Source organism: Halichoerus grypus, chromosome 3, assembly GCF_964656455.1.
Source record: "Halichoerus grypus chromosome 3, mHalGry1.hap1.1, whole genome shotgun sequence".
Lineage (NCBI taxonomy): Eukaryota > Metazoa > Chordata > Mammalia > Carnivora > Phocidae > Halichoerus > Halichoerus grypus.
In genome coordinates, this window is record NC_135714.1 from 113,502,017 (window position 1) to 113,525,893 (window position 23,877).

The window sequence follows — 23,877 nt, forward strand, 5'->3', positions numbered from 1 at the left end:
ATTTCTCATTTTTCTTGTTATGCACATGACATATTTTCTGCACAGGTTCTCAACTCATGAGACCTTGATTACATCATCTAAGGGAATTTTAACTCACCTCTAATAACTACAGAAGCCGAAAACCAGAAAACCATTAACTTCAAGAGAAGAAAATGGGCACAATTGAATATGTACTATATATAAAAACAAGTTCTATTGAAAGTACCTTCTAACATAATCAAACAGCATCTTAATAATGTTGAAAGACTAGTTTATTAAAATTTTTCTATAAGAGAGATGATCATATTTAAAAATATGAGAGTCCTTGGGTACAGGTGCTCGAAAAGATGTGAAAGATTATTAATGGTCCCATGTAGTGTTTAAAATGATATTTATCAGTCATGTGAGGAAAATTGCATTTATTCCAAATTTTGCATTATATACCCATCTTTGTTAGGGTATAGTAATGCAGTTCAATCTTAATATTTGAATTAATTCCACCAACTTTAAATTTTATGCCTTGAATTTAATTTTCAAACAAATGATTGGTCATCATAATTTGATTTTAACAGTAGTCTCATTTATCAAGTCTTTTTTTTTTTTCTCTATCACACTGCAAATAGGGAGCATTTCTAGTACAGTATTCAAAATACAGGGGCATCTGGGTGGCTCAGTCATTAAGTGTCTGCCTTAGGCTCAGGTCATGATCTCAGGGTCCTGGAAGGGAGCCCCGTATCAGGTTCCCTGCTCAGTGGGAAGCCTGCTTCTCCCTCTCCCCCTCCCCCTGCTTGTGTTTCCTCTCTCAATGTGTCTCTCTCTGTCAATTAAATTAATAAAATCTAAAAACAAAACAAAACAAAACAAAACTATAAATCTCTCTGGTTCTATAGCTTCTACCTACCTGGTATGTCACTGTGTATCAGGGACATTTTCCTTCCCTTATTCTTTTTCTTTCTACTTATCTCCTTGAAGAAATAGGATAAAAAAACTGAGCTATTCTGGTGTCTAGAAAAACACTGACATGTTTTACATGCTTTCTTAGTCTGGTTCCTTATCCTGGTTTCAGCTCACGTTTAAGTTCCTCAACAGTTCACTGATCAGTAATTTATTTCCAGGCTTATGCATGACAATTATCAATGGAACATTATAATCGAAGTCAGACTTGGCATTATACATAGTTTAATTTAAAATAAAAAAGTCATAAAGTGAGATTAATATATGATAAGAAGCTTCATTTTATTTCTTTAAACATAATTTACATAATTAACTGTTCTGAACTCCAAAATACTTGTGGATAATCTAGAAGATTAATACTCTGAAAAAAATATTTTCTGTATTTTATATATGCAGATATTAACATATACACACAAACAGGTAAAGCAGTTTGTGACACAATGCCATCAGGAATTTATAAACTAAACCTGACTCAGGAGTTCAAATCACGAATGGTATTTATAAGAAGAAACAATCAGATGGGTTCATTAAATAAATATTAGTCTGTCGATTAAAAAAAAGAAATTCATACTCATGCATTTGAGAGTTTCTTTTATAAGAGTAATCATACTCAAATTACTTTAAATTAATCCTGTTTAAAAACATGCACAATAAATGTGTTAGTATGTTTAGAAAAATACTAAAATGTGATTTGGGTTTATGTGCTTGTTTTTCTGAGTAGGGGTAGTTATCAAAATGAATATCAAAAAGTCTTCTATAATGCTCAAAAATTGTTATGCTTTGCTTAAGAAACTAAACTTTCTTGAGTCATAATCAGATAATGTTGAATAGTCTTGTCAATCTGTGGGAGACAACAAAACTTGAAGATGTCATTTGAAATCTTCGTATTCTCGGATTAATAGGGAAACAGTTCTGTGTTGACTAGGACAAGTGTTTTCCAATATGGAACAAGTAATAAGGTATTTGTCAATAGTATCTGCAGCTGACTCACATTACACTCGATTACCTTGGTTTCACTAATTACAGTCATTTGTTTTTGGTTTGTCTGCAGTGGTAAATGGTAAGTGGTTTGTAATAATATGGGCTACCAGAATGTCATTGACATATACATTTTAGGGTCATTTTCTGAGAACCCGAGAAAGCATGCTCTTGACCACTCAAGAAATGTTTCATTCTTGTTATTTATTGGTTTATCAATATGTGTGCCGTATTTCTGTTGAACTTCACTTTTTGTTTCATGTCCAGATTTCATGATCTAAATACCATCATTTGTGCTTCACATAGTTCTAATGTTTTTGTCTCTAAGGAAAAAAAAAAAATGTTGGATGCCTTATCATCATTAGAGATTACGGGTTATAAAGGCTTTACACTTTGCATTTGTCTCTATTATGAATTTCACCAGAGATTTTTTTAAATATTCATTCTTTTTCTACTCACCATTCCCTAGTTATTTAAATAATTTAGAGCCAGAATTTTTTCCCAATACTCTGAGAATATTAGAAACATCTTCCTCAGGGTCCTCTTTGCTAGAAGTCTAACCCTTTGGAAAATAGTACAAAGACATTTTTGGTTCCTGTGAGGTTAAGGCAAGAAAACTTTGGCAAAGCACATTCACCCAGCACTCTTTATGCCACCTGTAATCTCTCACATTAGCGAAACCTGAACCTGTAGTTTCTCTTTTTTTTCTGCTTACAGGCATGGATCTCTTCTCCAACTGCACTGAGGAATGCAAAGCCCTGGGCCACTCAGATCGGTGCTGGATGCCTTCTTTTGTCCCTGCTGATGGACGCCAGGCTGCTGATTATCGCAGCAATCTGCATGTTCCTGGCATGGACTCTGTTCCAGACACTGAGGTGTTTGAAACTCCAGAAGCCCAGCCTGGGGCGGAGAGGTCTTTCTCCACCTTTGGCAAAGAGAAGGCCCTTCACAACACTCTGGAGAGGAAGGAGCTGGATGGACTGCTGTCTAATACACGAGCGCCTTACAAACCACCATATTTGAGTAAGTATTACATAAAAGGCTTTATCAAAGTATTCCCTTTGAGGGAATAAGTTCAACATGCCATTCTTCTTAGTAAAAATAGAGTTCAAGGTGTTTTCTGAAACAAAGATAAAAGTGACTCTCGGATGCAGGCAGTACTTTACTATGGAAAAATGAATATACTCAACAGGAAGACAGGTTCCTGTGTTAGGACATGGTTGTTGACAACAATCAAACGTAACTTTTGATGCTGAAAACATTTTTCAAATGTGCTTCGTATTTCCTTTGAATATTGATCTCTTGCTGACTTGATTTCCATGTGTTTTGAAGGGCTTAATTAAGATGGAAAAGCATCTCTTGACACTTGAGTCACTGGGAGATTTCATTTTTTTATTGATGCCAGCATTATCGCATACTCATCCTTTTTCCATAGTGACATTAAACATTTTAGGCTAAATTAGGAAATCAGTGCAGCCATTACTTTGACCATTCAACGCAATTTAGTAATATGTTCATATGGAGTAAGTCTCTGACCAGAATCAGAGGAACTATGTGATGGAAGCATATAAATAAAGCAATATTCTTCATTTACTTAAAATAATATGTTCTTCTAACATGGAGACATTGAAAATTGTACTCAGCTCTTTCAATATCGGGACCACATTCTGTAAGTGGATTATTTTATACAACCACTGTGAAAATAAAAATGCTTAGAGATTCTGTAGTGTATTTCCTTTGAGGATCTTGGTGATGAAATTATATTCTCTGCTACATAGTTATCTTTTCCTTTTAGTTAATGGGTAAATACCGCTGACAATTCAATAGTTTGGTCAAACCATATAAACTAGTATTTGATGAGAAGGAAACTCATTAAAATCTCAGTCAAAAGATGACTTTTATCTTGTATAGGAAATCCAGCATATATGGAATCATAAGCTAGGAACAAAAATGAGCAGAATGCAGATGTATCATTTATTTTACGATTTATGGAATAGGAGGGAAATAGGAAAAAGTACTGAAAGGAAAGAAAAAAAGCTAGAAGAACATATTTTTTAGCTCTTATGAATGTAAATATGAAAGGCATGGATTGAATGCATTGAGGACAAGACTACTACTCTAGACATTGATAATACGAGTCAACAAGTGTCCTATGAATAAAGGAATGGATCTGCCATTGGATATATACATTGTGATGGCAACAGTGATTAAACTGTTTTATGAAGGATTGCCTTCAACTTTTCAAATTACTTGGAAATACCATTACCCCACGCATGATGTAGTATTTTAGCTTTTCAGAACCAAATAATTGCTCCTGTCTATTAGCTATTGATATTTGTTTTGCTTTATCTTTTGAAGTTAATAAATACAAGGAGAGCACATATACTTAAGGGAAGTATTGAAATGCCTAACATAATAACTATGATGAAATTTGGATGCTAAAGTCCTAAAGTTTAGCTCACATATCTGCACATATGAGTGATTTAAAATAGCCTAAAATAATTATGTGTGTTGCTAGAAATCAAAGAATGCATATGTTATTTAATTAAGAAAATTAAGATTTGTTTGTTTATTACTCAGATATGGTAGAATAAATTAGTTTTTAAAAACTATTTTTTTTTTCCTGTGTTAGCCAGCTCACACCACTCAAACTTTAGGGTTTGGGATGAAGTGTGACCTGGTTGAAAAATAAGCCCAAATATAAGTATTTTGTTGTTTTTACTTATACCATCCTTAGCTCTTCATAGAACTTCAACTTTTAGTGTTTAATGTTATCTTAGACTCACACAGTTATCTTTAAAATTACATCATGGTTCTGATTTAATAGACATAGGCAATTTTACAGTTAATTTGATAGTATAAACTACAAATTAAAAACACCACTGACCATTTTGCCCTCCAAATTCACCTGATGATGGTTGTTAATACTTGTACTATTTATCTTCAGGAATGGAAATATTCTCATCTTCTAAATTGAAAAGCATGTCACTTACATAATTAAACTAAAAACTTGGCACCTATAACTTGTTTTTAATCAGAATGTTTAAATAATTATTGGGGTAGTAATTTTCTTTTGCTGAACATGCATTTAGTTCTTTGGTGAACATAATGTTTATTTAATGTTAAGAAAGTAGTTGTATATTTATTTTTGTAGAGCTCTAAAAATAAGGCCTAATGAAGCTACCACTGTCATTTATAAAATGATCAGGAAATAATAATATGCTTAATAATACAGATGAAATCATTGTCTGTACCCAAGAACTTCCCATTTCTATACTTTTGATTGCTAAATTTAAAATTAAAAATCGCAAGAAACTAACTTCTACACAAAAGTACTTGTATGCACATGTTAAAAAACAAGTAGTTTGTGTTTCTTTTTGTATGCCCAAATACAACTATATTTCCTTTTTTTTCAATGTGTAAGAAAAGATCCATGAAGAGTATGGATGGTGTATTTAGTGAAATGGAAGTTATTTTTTAAATCGGTAATAATTTTGAAAACGTCTATTCAAACTCATTAGTCATGAGTACTTTATGAGCATGCTTGTTCTTATTTTTGTTATAATACTGTAGTTTGTTAATGCCCTGATAAATACCAAAGGAATACACTGAAAGATTGAAGAAATAAATTTAAACATGCAGAATATGGTCGTGTTCAAAACTCAATGTTTAGATTTATCTTAAAATACTAATGAATTTTAGCATAAATAAATTTACCTTTTTCAGAGAAATAAAGAAAATATCACCTTAACTTTTAATAAAAATTAATCACTGTTTTTGACACTTATTAAAATGAAACATGAAAAAAATTATTACCTGGAGTTTAAAAATAATACCACATTTTATCGTGAAGAATTCAAGAATTTCTTTAGTATTATAGACCTCTTATTTAAAATAACAGTCTTTCAAATGACAAAACGTTATACAGAAAACAATCTGGATAGCCTCAGCAACTAAGTAGCATAAAAATAATTTATGTTTAAGAATATAATTGATAAAAGCTATATTATTAAGATAATTTAGAAAAACCCAATAGTTAAAACAATATCTTAAATATTACTTTTGCAGTCATACTTACTTATGATTTCGGCTTCACATTTTAAATATCATTGCTTGTGACTTTTGTCAGCAAATAAGCTTATCTTTTGGTTCGAATCAGCATAAGCCGTACAGTAGTAAAGATGTAAGGATTCATTCTTTGGAAACTCATTGATTTCTTTTTTTTTCTTTTTTTTTAAACTTTATTTTATTATGTTATGTTAATCACCATACATTGCATCATTAGTTTTTGATGTAGTGTTCCATGATTCATTGTTGGCATATAGCACCCAGTGCTCCATTCAATACGTGCCCTCTTTAATACCCATCACCAGGCTAACCCATCCTCCCACCCCCTTCCCCTCTAGAACCCTCAGTGTGTTTCTCAGAGTCCATCATCTCTCATGGTTCATCTCCCCCTCCTATTCCTCCCCCGCTTCATTTTTCCCTTCCTACTATTTTTTTTTTTAGCATATAATGTATTATTTGTTTCAGAGGTACAGGCCTGTGATTCATCAGTCTTACACAACTCACAGTGCTAACCATAGCACATACCTTCCCCAACGTCTATCACCCAGCCACCCCATCCCTCCCACCCGCATCACTGCTTTCTTGTCAATAAACATAATCAGTGCCTAAAAATTGACAATAGTCAAAAAACAAATAACCAATGAAATTTCATCTAAAATATATTTGTGAAAATCTTTCTTTCATTTATTTAAAGGGTCATACAATAATAAATTATACTGAATGAAATGAAAAAAATACATTGACATTAGAATTTTTTAAACCCTAAATCCATGAAATTTTCTAGACTCATAGGACTGTAGGGAACCATTTATTGAAGTGTCACAGTCCATCCCTCTTTCACATTACACAACATTTAGACTAGTCCATGTGTGCAAAAAATTGCTAGTTTTCTCCTTACCTAATTTTATTTTGCCTACTTTTTGAGTCATTTTGAAACTTCAATTTAACTCAATCTTAACACAAGAAAAGATGTCAGAACTTTGAAACATTCCATTTGAAAAGTTGCTGACACTTTACCTAGACTTTTTCCAGTAAACCTCATTTTGAGAAAATTCTTTTGGGCATCTATGTTATTTCTATGGTGCACTTCAAGTTTTCAGTTGATTAAAATTGTAGAGCATGTTTTGTTTAGACACATCTCTCCATCCCTTCATTATCTCAATCTGCCTTCTGTGAGTTTTCGTAATTTGTTGAACTCAGTAGTGTGGTAAGAACATACATAAGATTCAAAATAAAACCACTTTTCTTATTGGTACACATTACTCTCGTATTTATGAATCCTTGTATATGTTTTCTCTGGGATTTCTATATTCCTGTAATGTCATAAACATAACATCCATTTATCAAATAATAAAGTCCATAAATAAGCATTATTATACATGGCCTTTTAAACATTTCTCTCATAGGTCTATACACCACTAAATGAATGGACATTTTTTTTCAGGATATTTTTTTCCAAGTACATATGTTAATTTCCATTCCCTTTTTCTCCAAGTTGTGTTACTTTCTTATAATATCCTATTTCTGAGACTTTTGCTTCTCTCTCTCTTCTTTATAAGAATAGCTCTAGATTTGTGAACCTAACTTTCTCACTTTTTTAGTTTAAACCTTTGTGACAAATCTCTGGTCTTTGAATAACACCAGTCCTTCTGTTTTTCGTTAAATTCCTTTGTTTAGTAATTAAGAATTGATTTCTCATAATCAAAATAGTTTACTCACCTCAGCTCTGTGAGCAGGAAATAAATGATAACTCAGGGCCAGAAAAAAACCCAACCAATCCCAGGTCATATTCTCTGTATATCTACTGTTAGATTTAATGTTCACTGAATTTTATGATATTTTACTTCTTTGAAAAATGATAATCTATTCACAATTTGTATCATTACTCCAGTTAGCTGGTGCAGCAGCTGCCTGGAAACTTCCTGTAACTCCAGATAACTGAGATATAATCATATTATCTTATTTCTTCTGTAGTTGTTCAGTAATGGTCTACCTCAATTAATGACTTCAAGTGAAAGCTATAAAAATCCTTCTGAGGTGAACGTTCATTTTACATCTATACATCTGGCAATTTCTGTAGGCAATTTGTTTTTCACTTATTCAGACATCAGTGCTTCTCAGTGACTTATGACATGTCATTTAAAATTTGTGCCCTTCGGTGCATTGGAACTGGTTAGTATACAGTACTCTCTTGGCCTATTTAGACTCATTACCCAGCTATGCATATTATAAATGCTAAATAATTGTATGATAAAAAATGAATGAATGGCTGAATGAGTGTTTTTAAAGTACCCAAATAATCTTTAATGCAGTCGTTATTCTTTCATTTACACACGCGTCTGCACACAGGTTTTTTTTTTTTTTTTTTTAATCCCTAGGCAAACTTTCTTTTCTTCAAATTTTTAAAATATATTTTAAATTAGTTATACTTCTCTCGTGCTATTACCTACAAAGTTTTTATAAGGGGAAGGAGATCGTGAACTCATTCAAAATATTGATATGCCCATAAACAAGGTGCTTTGTAAAATATGATGGAGTTTTTCAATACTTCGAGACTTTAAACACCTTTTGATTCAATCTAAGAACTTATATTCTAAAAAGGTGTTAAATTTGTTTCATACTTGTTAACTCTCCTAGAATTTTAAATACTCCTCTTTCTTACCAGATCTTTGAGATAATCTTTCCTTGACATATTTTATTTACTAGCAGCTTTCATAGTTTAGGTCTTATCTTTCACTTCTTTGTAAAGCTAATAGGTATAAATATTCACCTAGTATAGTCACTTATTTTTCTTATATAATTCCCATGTAGGAATTATTCATTTGCATGTTACTAATTATATTTTTGAACTGACAGATACATAGCTAAATAAAAATATATATTTAAGGGTATATAGAAAAGACTTAATTGATAAAAGTAATTTATATCTTTATTCAATATTTTGCACTCCTTAGTATATGAGTCTCCATCTACCCTATAGAAGCAGTTTATTTTGTGCATACTTTGCATTTTATTGAGCTACCATTTAGCATATTAATATTATTTATATACCTCATTTTATATTACAGATCATTTCCATCCTCTTTCTTATTTTGTACATTGGAAGTAAATCCATATAAGCACTTGTCCGTCATGTGAGCCTAACAAAGGAAGATTATCAATTAAAATATAAATAGGATTATTCAATGAAAAGGATTATCTACTTGGGAATTTTTCCTGCCTCATCATACTGAAGATGTGTGGGTCAAAATTTAAATGCATTAAGTTATAAAGATATTGTAAAGAAGTCTGGAACATACAAATTCAATTGCTTATAAATATCATTAAACATTATTCAATACTCAATGTGCCAGACGTTTTTTGGGTGAGTCTGCGTCTTTTAAAGTCCTTTTAATAGGAATTAGATATCATCATTTAGACACTATAGCTTGGAAACTCTTTTGGACTATGAGGTTCATTGTTCAAGATTAAGAAATACTATCAAATTAGGACTAAGCTCAGCATAATGGGAGTCAATTTAATGTTTCCCAAAGTATAATAAAAATCTTGGAAGTTCTATATCAAGATCCAATAAGACTTCCTGATTACTGCATTAGTGGCCCCTAATCACCTACATCAATTTAAGTGAGGAGAGTATGGAGGATTTGAAAACATTGAATCCCAAATGTAATTACATACAAAAGGATATGGATAAGGACAAATTAATAAGCTAGAAATTTTCACAGATGAAAATCAGGGTTTTATTTCTGAATCTTTCATCGATACATTATATGACAATATGTTTGTACTACCTAGGCACATACAATTTTCTTTCTCTTAGAGATAACTTTCTTTAAACTGTGAAGATTGAAAAGACTATATGTGAACTTAATTTCAACAAAATTTCCATAATCTGTACAGTCGAGTGTTATTAAATGATCAGCGACAAAAAAAATTATCAATGACAGCTTTTAAGTCATTGAATTCAACAAGTGATTGTAAACATATTTTCTGTGTTCTATTTCATGATTCTGTTGTATGGATACATTTGTGCATATACATATCCCATATAGAAGCATTATATTTTTAATTTAATTTAATTTTTAATTATATCTGTCAATTACCAGAGGAGAAACAGAGCGTGATTATTTAACTAATGGCTACTTCATCATCAGAAGCTATTAAACCTGAGAATATAGTGTTTTTTGAGAAACAGATAAGTGACATAATCAATTTTGGTCTGTTTCTTTATTTTTTAAGGTACTGATTGTACTTTTTTAGGACCAGATCACACTGCATATTATAGCAAAATTAATCGTGACACTGTAGAGGAAATAGATGTCTGTATTCTGAGGAAAACATTATTGTTACTGTTTGTAAAAATGTAATAAGTAAGACTTTTTTCCTCTTTTCATGTTGCTATTAGACAGAATCCTACCCTAGATTCCAATATTACCTGTGTTGGATATTTAATGGTATATTTTACACGTACTAGAAAAGTGAGTTAGTTTGTCATCAAGTGGTCTAAGGTTCATATTTATACCAGTAACGATATTTCAGCTGAAAGTTGCATAAAGACTGCATTATTCATAAAAAGCATAGTTGTAAATATTTTTTTTTTTTTTAATTTTCAAAAAAGTGTCTTAAGAAGGAAAAAAGACCCAAGCCCAGGAGAAATACATAAATAAAATCAGTATCAAATGTATATTTCTTGAGTTAAATTTTGAATCACCCTGGATAAAGAAATAGCCATGGTGAAGGGATTCTTTTCGATCTCCCTAAACATCATTGGTTTTGTCTCAAAGTGCAACACATGGTAGAAAGTTCTGAGTCAACAATGGCAACAGTATATAAAGTGTACATAATAAGTTATCTTGATAGGATATACTTGCTGGTGTATATGAGATACAATATTCCCCATGTAGTTTTAATCAAAATAGTGTTAGGAATAGGTCCATAGGTATGAAGGTGAATGTTACAGTTTAACTGTTGTTATTGTTTCATTCTTAGAAAATGTACAGAGGGGCGCCTGGGTGGCTCAGTTGGTTAAGCGACTGCCTTCGGCTCAGGTCATGATCCTGGAGTCCCAGGATCGAGTCCCACATCGGGCTCCCTGCTCAGCGGGGAGTCTGCTTCTCCCTCTGACCCTCCCCCGTCTCATGCTCTCTCTATCTCATTCTCTCTCTCAAATAAATAAATAAAATCTTTAAAAAAAAAGAAAATGTATAGAAAATCTGGAGGCTGACCTGTGAAAAAATTAATATAAATTTATTGTGCTCTTTCTGCCCCACTGTTAATAAATCCGATGCCAGAACTAGTCCCCTTGCTAGTCACCGATGGTGTGGGTTTAAGGTTTATTTGCCAGAGAAATACTCATCAGATGATTACACTGAAGGTCATGAAATCAAGGTATGTTTTGGTAGATGTATCTTGATTTTTGAGTTATCTCAATCTTTTTGATAACAACAATGGTACTAGAAAACAATATTACATAGAACTCACAGAGTTCTACTAAATTATACTTTTAAAGATAAAAATGGTGGATAATTTCAAGCATATACAAAAGTACAGTGAGTAGTTCTAAACTCTCCATGTTCTCCAGCCTAAGCAATGATCAATTCTTAGCCATATTTGTTTCATCCAACATTAAAACACTGTCTTTTCACTCAGATTTTTAAAGCAAATCCAGATTTTTAAAGCAAATGAAATTAAGTTCACATATAGTCTTTTCAATCTTCACAGTTTAAAGTATAATGTATCTACTGCTTAATCCATTAAAATTTCAGCATATGTTTATTAAAGATAAAGTTTATTTTTAACATTACCACAAGAACAGTATTCCTCTTTAAAGAAAGTTCTTACTATCATTGGTTGTCTAGTTATTGTTCAAATTTCCATAATTTTCTCAAATATTATTTACTTTTACATTTATTATTTATAATTTTCTCATAAATATTATTAATATTATTTATATTTAATTAATTTGATTCATGATTAAAATAAGCTCCATACATAGCAACCCATTTTTAGTTTTTTATTTTTAAATGTTTTATTAAAGTATAAAATACATGTAGAAAGGTACAAAAATCACAAAAGTATAACCCAAATTTTCACAAAGTGAGCTCACTTGTGCAATCAGTGACCACAACATTAACTGGGTACCATGTCCAGTAGTAAAAAAGTCCTAGTACTTCAAAAAGTACCTCAAAAAGTCCTGTATTCTGTCCTCTTCTAACTACTACCACCCCACGGGGTGCCATTGTCCTGGCCTCTAACCAAAAATTAATTTTTCTGGGTTTTCAATTTTATACAATTTGAATAAATGAAATAGGATAATGTATTTGTTTCACTAAAATGTAATAGCCAGATATTCTCTCTGAGAATATAGGGAAAGCAATCAGCAGAGCCTAAAATACACCAATGTGTGAACTAAAAAAACAAGTTAGTTAGCATGTATTCTCCTTGAACATGATTGTTCTTACTATTTTTGGAATTCTTATCATGTCTAGCCTTTCAGAAATGCCTGTCTTTATATCTTTCTTATTGATGGAAACATTATCTGTTAACTTAGTGATGTTTTATAGAAGCAAATATTTAAATATGTTCATTTGAATACCAGATTATAATGAAAGAGTAGAAAAATTGAAATATCTGTATTTCACATTTCTTTGAGTCTAAGTTAGAGGATTGTGGCAAATTGGTATTCATGATGCTAAGGGGAGACTTACTAAAATAAAGAGAATAACATTTTGGAAAATGGCATATCTGAAGAGAGTTTAAAAGGATTGAGGGACTGTGAATTGAGAAGAAAAGGGGAGTGTGTATATATATATATATATATATATATATATATAATATATATTAATATAAATAAAATAAATTTATATTTATATATTATTTATATATATATAAATATTAACAAATGTTAAGTGTTTAATCAAATACTGCACAGATAAGATAGGGATCAGTTAATTTGTCTTTATTGAGAGCAGAAAAGAGAAAATGGATCTATATTGCATCGTGAGAGATGTAAATTACACATTATGGGAAATATCCTGACGCTGACATTGGTATTTGCTCCCTAGAGATATGGAAACGCTTTACCTAGAGAGCTTTACAAACTACAAACGTAGGCAGATGTCAGCTGTGATTTGGTGGAATGGCACTTTCTAGCCCTGAGATGTATTTCCTGCAGAACGCATTTCCCAGCACTGGGGCTGCTGAAGGAGTGAAGGGGATGAGGCTCAGTTTTACTGGAGGACGAAGGAAAGGGAAGTGAGAAAGCCTAGGTTTTTATCAATTTCATTCCCTTCCTGTTCCTGTGGTAGATGACTTCTTATATTTCTTAGGGACTTTTAAAGGAAAAAAATTGGTTTTGTAAAGCCTTTTTTGTCCCCCTCACACATTGAATTGCAACGGATGATTAAATATCCAGTACCAGAAATTAAGAAATCATAGTTTTAGAAGGAAATGTGGGGACATGTGTAGAGGGCAAAAGCTGACTATAAAATTCGTCTATTAAATTTATAAATATACATAGAGATAGAGATAGATATGCAATATATAACATAGATCATGTCTATTAAAAGTATGCATTACAACTTAAAAGTGTAAGGCTCCATATTATATATAATAATAATTTATAAAAGGAAGAGAGATGACTATAGATTTTAAATATCTGACTTTGTCAAATATTGAATCTTCGCTGAGCTGGCTTATTTCTCTTTTAATAAGAATTTTCCACTTGTGGTATCATTTTATCTTCTGCTGAATTTTAAGGAAAATCCTTCGTGTCAGTTACTGTGAAATGGCTCACAATTAAATAAAAAATGAAACCAAGATTAATAATGATTCAAGGTCAAGTTGCCTACTCCTTTTATTTTTAAAATATTTTATTTATTTATTTTAGAAAGAGAGAGAGAGATAGCGAGAGAGAGAGAGAGAGCACAAGGAGGGAGGAGAGGGAGAAGCAGGCTCTCTGCAAGCAGGAAGCTCAGTTCCAGGACCCTGAGATCATGACCTGAGTGGAAGGCAGATCCTTAACTGACTGAGCCACCCAGGCGCCCCAAGTTGGCTACTCTTTAAACCTCATAGTAATAGGTGCTTTCTTAATTATTTTGGAAGATATAGCAAGCACACTGTATATGATCATTACATTTTGGTTTGTTACTTTGGAGAGTAAGTTAAAATGTAGCATTAGCTTGATAACATGAAAGCATGAATTAATTACACACTTAAGAAAAATAAAATGAAAAGAAAAATAATCAAATGGGAAATTGTATTAGCTAAGCATTAAGTCTAAATTTAATAACTTTAGTAGCTACTACTGAGTGCCCATTTTATAGTCATGAAAGATGAAATAAGACACAGTCAAGGCACTGATTTCATAAATACACAACCAATGTTATAAGGTGATAGTTATTTTTATCAATCAAGGGTGATGAAATAATCTTTGAATTAGATACAGGAGTATTTTGTGATTATTTAAATATACTTAATTATATAGAGGCAAAGGGTTTTTTTGGTATTAGACCATGTAGAAATGCCTTTTATTGATAGATTGGAATGAATTCTAACTCCTTTGAACTTGAATTAAGCTAAGGATTTGGGAAATCAATATTTTTTAATTATATATGGGATGGTGTGAAGATAATTATTTCTCAAATTATAAGAACAAAATATTAACTCATTGAAATTACTGAGAAAGGTATTTTTTTTAATGCAGGCTTACTTAGAATTATTTTTGGGAAATACTTGACATTAAATAATTTAATTTTCATCTCTCACATTTAATATTGAGCTTGGGATCTGGGGACATAATCCTTGAGAACTTAAATTGCTTGCTTTGTAGGAATTCTTCATAGAAATTATGTTTTCATAATGGTTATTGTGAGGGTGTGCTAATATATCTAATATGGGGAAATATTATCTTCCCCTTAAAACATTGAATGTAGTTTATAAAAGATACATTATATTGCTTTGAGCTTAATTTTAATTCTATGCCCTTTATTAATCTTTTAAAGGTTTTCATATTTCAATTAATTTCTAATTTCAGAAGGCTTTCGATAGGTCCTATTATTTGTAATACTATTATTTATTATAAAATAGTGCCCTGGCAGTTTAGAACGGTAAGAAAAACTCTTCCCAAGTTATTGACAAAAACAGGGTGACCCACTTACTGTTGAGCACCTACTATAGTCCAGCCATGGTGACTTTTGGCTTTGTTCACCCTAAAACTAGATTATATAAATGTTCTCTAAGCCAACTATATAGGAAAATGATTATGGCTCATGAACTCATCACAGATAGATGTGAAAATAAGATCAGTATCTTAATTTAAATACGTACATAATAATGGAATCAATTGAAATACTCTTGAGAGATATCCAGGGGGAAAATAGAAATATTATGAGAACTTTGGTTGAAAACGTAAAAGGCATCAGATCAGGTTCATTATTAGTGAGCATACATAGCTTCATGCATCCTCATGCAGTAGAAGGATACAGTATCTTCTGCATAGATCAACATACTCAGATCAGGTCATCTCAGTGTCGCCTGCTCTGTGCCATTCTAGAAATATGCAAAAGGATTTTTAATTATGATATCCTCCCACCCTATACTTCATGCTAACTACCAGCCCTCTTTTGAGATAATTTTGAAAAAAAAAAAAAAAAAGAGTAAACTGACTGTAGGCATATCACCACACTAGTGAAAAGTTCTCAACTCCCTTTTTAAGATGTACATGAAGCACAACCTACTTACCTAGTTGGACTGTGGTCTTGGCAAATACTTGAAAAATACTCTAGTCTTATTTTCAGGGTAAGTTTTTCTAAGCATCACTAATTTTATCCATTTTGACTTTATGATAACTTGAAATTTTCAATTTCAGCAAATATCACTTTCTGATTTTGTTCTTATGGTATGTGTGTACTTCCTTTGGACTTGTAGCCCACTACATAATTACAAGAGGGGGACTTTTTATCTGTCCTCATATCAGAGATGTGATGTGGTATAGTTAAGAGCTCCTGTCACAGGGCCGATCTGCCAGGGTTCCGATACTGATCCAGCCAGTTACTAGCTGTGTGACCTCTGTAATTTCTTTAACCTTCCTGTAACTCATTTACCTCATCTGTGACATAGATCCTCAAAAGCTCATTGTAGAGATTAAATTATTTAACATATCTGAAGCAATGAGTGCCTGGGCCCAAAGGAAGCACTCATTAAGTGTTCAAGGCAACCATACATTCAGTTAAAATTGGAACAATGACATCAGCCTGAGTATGGAGAAAATTAAAATCCTGGCTTAAATAGAACTAATTATGCTTTCTTTTACTCCCAGAGAAAAATCAGACTCCAAATGTTCTTTTCACGATATATCACTATTTTACATCTGCAGTATATATTCTTTCACATAATACATATGTTTTAAAAGTACAGTATCCCTTTTTCATCTGTGAAACCAGTGAAACTGATTGAATAGAACCAAAGGTATAATGCCCCGCAAAGACTGGGTTGTATTCATTTTATGGTGATGTTAGTCACAAAGCACAATTATAATTGTTAAAATGTCATGTTCTCATTATTTTACTTAACTTGTGTATTTACAATGAGTAAAGATACTTGATCATGTACAACAAACAGTAAAAATAATCTGACAAAGAATAAACTTTTGAGATGACAGATTCTTATTTCAGTAAAAGAAGTAGCATATTATATTTGAAAATAAAGAATTTTCTTTATTTTGTTTAAATTTCTTCAGGCCAAAAAATTTTTAAGTGATACAAATAGATGCCCATATCTAGTTTGGCATAGGCTGCATTTCGTCGATTGTACAAGCACATTAGAGTAAATTCTGGCCTTAGACAGGACATTGTTACTCCAAACAGTTCTGACATCCTTGTGTGGGAGACACAGACACCCAAAGATCATCACATAGAGTAAATGAAAACAGTCTGTTACTATGTGAAAATTGAGTCTTTCTATTAGATATATGAAAGATATCTGTCTGCCATAAATCAGTATTTGAACATGCAGAAGCTCAAAAATTTTTTTGTCTCTTTTTCTTCACTAAAATCCTACTATCTGATAAACCTAATTCTCTCAGCATTGTGTATTTATGTTTTTGTAACTTTGTCTTTAAAAGTCACGTAGAACTAGCAAATGGTGTCACAAGCTTATTGGAGAAATGCCTAAAAAACCATCCAAACTTTACTTTCTGTTTATGGTTTATTCATTGGGCTCTCTGTGTACTGCTCATGATTTTATGAGTCCGTGTGTTTTTTATCTCCCGCGTGCAAGGTCCGTTTTGCATGTATATCACTATTTTGCCTGAATAATAATAGCCCTAACAACTACGTTTTAGTGTCCGATTATAATTCAGCATTATATATTCTTCTTTTTATGTGCATGTCTCATATGAAAACAAAAATCTCTCATTTTTTTATAAAATGGTGAAAATTCCTGCACTAAAGGGTACTGTTGCCCAACTAGGGGGAAAAAATGAGATTTTAAAACAGATTTAATTGTTTTTTCGTTTACATATCTGTGAATGAAATCGCAATGTCAACTTCAATTAAGCATTTTCTCTCTTCTCAAAATGCACTGTTTTTCAATGATTCTACTTTAAGCTTCTCATCTCATTAACAGATACACAAGATATTTACTTTTTATAATAAATGGCTTTGGCTATCTTTGCAAAAGATCTCTTAAAGTGTAACCAAGGAAGGATTTATAGAACTCTACTTTGGGGCCATTATCGGAGCACTATCTGAATGATTTTAACTGATAGAGAAAAAAGGCGTTCTAGGAGTACAGAGTTGAATGAACAAGAGTGTGGAACTAGAGAGCAAATACATACGAAGTGAATAATAAAGGTTGCCAAATCTATAACATAAATCCAGGGGGAATAGTGGAAGTTAAAGTTTGAAAGTTATGTTTTGGATAGATCAAGACTCATTTTAAATAATAATACCAATAGTAATAGTAGCTAACAATTTTTAAGAACTTATTATCAGCCTAGCACTAGTGATTCTAAGAACTTTTCAGATATTAATACATATAAGCCCTAGAATAACCAAATGAAATAATTATTCTGGCCCAATTACAGATTATAAAATTAAGAAAAAAAGATGTCCAGTAACTTGTCCGTGGTCTGATGGCTAGTTAGGGGGAGCTAGACTTTTTATTTGAGACTACCTGATTCTAGAGGGAGCATTTATTTGTAACCCATTCCCTATCTGAATCCCAGGCTTAAGAAACTGGACACTATTCAGAGGGGAGTCAGAAAGGATGTGTTGTGTGGTGTTTGGGTTTGTTTTTTTTATCAGCAGAGTTTTATTGCAGTTGTCAGGCTTTGTGGCAATAAGACCCTGGTGGAGAATGACAATGAAAAGATTACTATTAGAGAAATTTTGAAAAAAAAAAACAAATGGAAAGTATTAGAATTCTCGATGTAGCAATAAAAGATACAAAGTAGTTATCCAGGATGGTTCTGAAATCTTCAGACTAAATGATTGGGAAATGGTTGCTCCCCCACTATAGTACTACTGAAGTTCCCGTGCTGGAAGGGAATATGTGTTTTTGTTTTTGTTTTTGTTTTTAAGATTTTATTTATTTGAGAGAGAGAGAGAGAGAGCGTGAGCAAGGGGAGGAGCAGAGAGGGAGGGACAATCAAACTCCGTGCTGAGCGCTGAGCCCTACACAGGGCTCCATCTCACAACCCTGAGATCATGACCTGAGCCAAAACCAAGAGTGGGTAGCTCAACTGACTGAGCCACCCAGGCGCCCCAGAGGGGAATGCATTTTGATTGGAAAACTAATAACTAACTAGGAACACCCTTGAAAGTACATTTCAGTAAAATGGAGAAAGATGAAATATGTATACTTTATTAAATTAACATTTAATATTTTTGGAAGTGAAAAGTAGATACAAGGAAAGGTGATAACTGAAAATACTTGTAGGCTGGGGTTATTTTTAGATAGGAAAGATCTGATCAAATGCATGTGACCTTTAATCACTTAAAATATGTTATTTTAAATGCCATAATTAAAATTGTCCCTGTGTCTTCACTATTTCTGTGAATTGCCGACCAGATGTTCCCAGGATGAGATTTACTTGTGTCTCTCTATGAAAGAATAAACCAGAAGCTATATTTTAATAAAAAAATTAGTTTCACAGTTATAAAGTAAATGTAATGTTAGTCTATGATCATTATCTGCGTTGTTTTTTTCTTTGTTAAAACGTGTGGGAAAAAATGTTCCATGCTTTTCTATAGGTACCTAGTTCATAATGCTGCTGATACTACTCGAGGCTTGAGATTTGGGACAGAATCTCTTCTTTGAATAGGTCCTTTTACCACTTTTTCTTTCACAGTTATCCTTAGTTTTGAGCTATCAGCTCCAAAACACCCAGGTAATCATTTGATTGCAAAATATTTTGTTACATTTGGGAGATTTAGGGTGATGGAATGCAAACTATTTCTAGATATGTAAAGTATAAACCCTGGAGTCTTTGCTGGGCTCTGTGAGGAGACACAGGTGTACTTTCTTTTGCATTCCCCAATTCCAGTCCTTTCTGCCCAGCTCACCAAAATTAATGAAGACCCCTCTGTTTTTCCATCTGGCTTCTACTGTAAAGTAGAGTATTAATTATATTTATAGGCATTTGACTCCAATAGTCTCCTCTAAAAAATTTGAGAGGTTCCCTGTTGTGGCCACAATAATGTTCACTAGATTTAAAAGTTTATTTTGTTTAAACCCTGTCTACACTTTTTGCTTCATGTCATTCAGTGATTGTCAGCTTCTCAATACACCATTTTCCCCAGGTCCTTGTGCTTTGACACATTCTATTCTCCCTCTGGCATCTCTCTCATCTCCAAAACCACTCCTCACCACATCAGTGTGGCCATCTCTTACTCATCAATCAAGATTCAACTCATTTTACCTTTAATAAGAAGCCTTTCCAGACAAAGACAGATACACATTCTTCTTGTAACTTCTAGATTTTTATACATGATTGCTATTTTTTTTAAAGATTTTATTTATTTATTTGAGAGAGAGAGAATGAGAGACAGAGAGCATGAGAGGGAGGAGGGTCAGAGGGAGAAGCAGACTCCCTGCTGAGCAGGGAGCCTGATGTGGGACTCGATCCCGGGACTCCAGGATCATGACCTGAGCCGAAGGCAGTCGCTTAACCAACTGAGCCACCCAGGTGCCCCATGATTGCTATTTTTAAAATATCTTGTAAAACAATTGTTTTTACCATTGGATTGTTAAATCTTTTAAAGCAGAATCCATGTGTATTCACTTTAGAGTCTCAAGTCCCAGAATTTTGTCTGGAGCAAAGTAAACAGGCATAAATGCTTGTAGACTACATCAATGAATCAACAAATGAAACATCTTTAAAGCTAAGAAAGCAAGTGCTATTTCTTTTATCTTTAGTTATCTAGGTAGGCATCTTCCCGACTCACACAAATTAATATAATTATAATAATCTCTTAATGCCAAAACAAATAAAAAACCCTCCAAACCTAACCACTTCCACTCCTAACATACTGTTCCCTGATTTCATCATCTTTCAACATTCCATAATTTCCATGTCCTTTTTATTCTAGCCTTAACTATATTAGTCCTTTTATTCTTTTTTTTCTGATTGATCACTTTTTCTTTAAAAACTACTTAAGCCTCAGGGTGCCTGGGTGGCTCAGTTGGTTAAGCATCCAACTCTTGATTTTGGCTCAGGTCATAATATCAGGGTCTGTATTTTTTTAATGGTCTGTTGCGTGTCATTTACAAACATATATGTAAAAAATTAAGTAAATATAAGGTAATTAAACATGAGCATAAATGGAGATCCATTGTAACACATGCTTATAGGCAGGGACAGGAGATTATTCATAGTACAGGATAACTATGGCTATAGGCAATTTATCTGACTTTCCTTTAGGTTTTGGGGGTTCCAGTGTAACAATTTTTAAGTGTCTGGTATTTTTACTCATCATCATTATTGCATAAGTTATTTTCAGATTGTTTTCTTAGTTATTTTTCTATGGCCTTGTGGCAACTGAATATCTCAAATACTTTTTTTGAATAAGACCAAATTTTGATTTTTTGTGTGTGACAACTTTATTAAATAAGCAGGTAGATTTGTGCATTTATCATGTTTTAATAATGTTATAGGTATCTTATATATATACATACATTGTCAATACTATTTAACCAGAATCTGTTACTGGCCTCAGCAAAGGTTGATTATTTAAAATTTGAATTTTTTCCTAGATTTATTGTGATATTTTTCATAAATAGTAAGTGTATAGCATGACTTTTATTTATTACATGTTTAAATATTTACAGTAATTAAGATGAACCCTATGTAAACACAAAGTGTAAAGTCATGAGATGTAATATAACTATTTAAGGATCCAAATCTTGTCATTTAATTAGTACTTAACTAAACTTTAACAAGCATGATATGATCTTATTTCAACAATTTAGCATTTTTGTGATTTTTTTAAGATGAGTTCGGCTCACTGCCTATCAGTTTTCAAAGATTGTATTTATTTATTTGAGAGAAAGAGCAAGAGAGCAGGAGCAGGGGGTGGGGAAGCGAGGAATAGAGGGAGAGGGAGAAGCAGGCTGCCGGCTGAGCAGGGAGCCCAATGCATAGGATGAGATCCTGACCTGAGCCCAAGGCAGATGCTTAACTGACTGAGCCACCCAGGTGCCCTGCATATCAGTTTTCAAATCTTTAATTATCTGATGATAAGTTAAATTGAAAGGGCAAGGGGGAGGTGGTTTAATGAGTTTCTAGGGGATAACTAAAATGAAAATGTATACATAAGCTTAGATTTTAGAGTGAAGGATTTAAAATTCTGTTTACTATGCAAAAGAAGAAAGAACATTTTATCTAATATGCTATATCTATTTCACAAAAACAAAGATTTCATTCAAAACAAGGTTAAAATTTAATCCTGATACAAAGAAATAAATGACAATTAAGATTGCATCCATGTATGATATTTAATTCATTAAATATGAAATTATATTGTAGATAATTGAGCTTCATTTCTCTATCTTCTTTTGAATTTTATTTATATATTTATATATTTTCTTCTTTTGAATTTTAAATTTTAATTTAAATTAAAAAATCAATATCTTAATTTTAAATGATTTTAGATGGAAATACATAGAAAATATATGAATTACAGTGTTATAAAATAATTAGAAAATATAATGCAACATTTTTCTAGGGAACACTGTTAATATTTGTCTCAGTGGTAACCAGTGTCATGAAGCAGATGCCTTAAGGTAGGGTTGCCAGTTTTAGCAAATAAAAGTCATGACACCTAAATACTGCATGGGGCATATGTATACTAGCAAATTATTCATTATTGATTTGAAATTCAAATGTAACTGGGCACTGTGTATTTCCTCTGCCAATCTCACTCAAGGGGTTTTGGAAGCCTATACATAGTCTTGGGGTTCCTAACCTGTTTTAGTGTTAGTGGTCAGGTTTCCCTTTTCAGTGTGTCAGCCTTCCAACCCCTCGCTGAGGCTGCAATTCCTGTTTTTAATATGCTATTTGTTTTGACATAGAAGCAACTGAATTATGTTAGGGGAAATCAGATCGTTAAGAATATTAAATAAACAGCCATATTTTTACACACAGTTTCTAAGTCGTGTGTGTTGTGTGTGTCTTTCTTGAAAATAAACTTGTATAAATTGTGTTATAAGTATTTTATTTACCAATCCAGAAGATTTTCCACTTATTTTCATGGCTTAATTATCTAAGGCTTTGTTTAAGTTATTTTGAAATTGTATCCCTGTTTAGTAGGTTATTAGTGGTTAATAAATAGATACATGGCTATGTATTTTTTAAATGAAGTTCTTATGCATTTATTTTTTAAGTTTTTCCTATCTTTGCTGGATATTATGCTTGGTTTTCATATAAAAGACAAAGTTGAGCACATCACTAATAGTTGATCTAATATCACGGTACAATGATGTGTGTTGCAGATAGATCTATACGCATAAGATCCCTATACCTGTAGGAATGACCAATCCCGTTCAGGCATTTTTCATGTCTTCTGCTTTGAAAATTAATGCTAATTTCAACCTTACAGGGAAATAACTAATTTGATCTCCTTATAATGTTGTTTGGAAGGAAACTAGTTGAAATACAAGTGTCTAAATGTCAGTAAATGTTATCATTCATAATTCTCAAAGAAAAAAGAAGAACCATTTATTCTTTAAAGGAACATATGGATATCATGTTAGAATTTTAGATACACAAAATAATAGTATTTGTCTAACTTGAATGAAAGTATTCTTTGTCATTATTAAGGTCAGATAATTGAGTGGATTGTCTTCAAAAGAAATTTCAAGGGTATTTCTTTATTGCCAGTGTAAAAAATGTGATTTTCAAATAGTTCTGGAACAAATCAGTGTTCATATTTTAGTGGATTATGATAAAGGATTCCAGGAAAATTTTCAACGGTATCATAAACATAGAGGGCCACGTATGTTAGAGTTCCGTTGCCTAACTATATACCAATGTTGGGTGGAAGCATTTAAAAACTAATTCCGTCTCCAAACTTGATTTTAAGACACCAATGAGGCAAGGTGGTTTTGTTCATCAAAGAGAGCCTGATAAGAGTGGCCAGAGTGTGCTGAGTAGGGTCATGTCCTATTATTTTCCCCCTTCAGGGAAAATTTGTAAAGCTTCTGAGACATAATTTTCCTCATTTCTAGGTGAGTTTGGAATAGATCCCTTCAATCTATAAAATTTTATGCAATACCTTGTCATAGTAGGTTTTTACTTTTTCCCAAATATTTTAACTTAAAAGTGTAATGTTTTTAGCATTTAAAAACAGATATTTAGAATATTGACAATTCTTGTGTTTAGATGGAAAAATTATGCAT

General features: G+C 32.3%; 1 protein-coding gene across 3 annotated transcripts in view; it reads left to right on the plus strand.

Moving 5' to 3' along the window:
- The window catches only part of PCDH10 (protocadherin 10), a 60,589-nt gene that overhangs the window by 11,105 nt on the left and 25,607 nt on the right, over positions 1-23,877 (plus strand). For 2 of the 3 annotated variants that reach the window (XM_036105927.2, XM_036105928.2), the window contains exon 4: positions 2,629-2,934. In XM_036105927.2, coding sequence (XP_035961820.1) covers positions 2,629-2,934 — 306 coding nt within the window. Of the gene's footprint in view, positions 1-2,628; positions 2,935-9,047; positions 11,192-23,877 lie in introns of those variants that run through there. The other variant, XM_036105926.2, reaches the window with a different exon arrangement.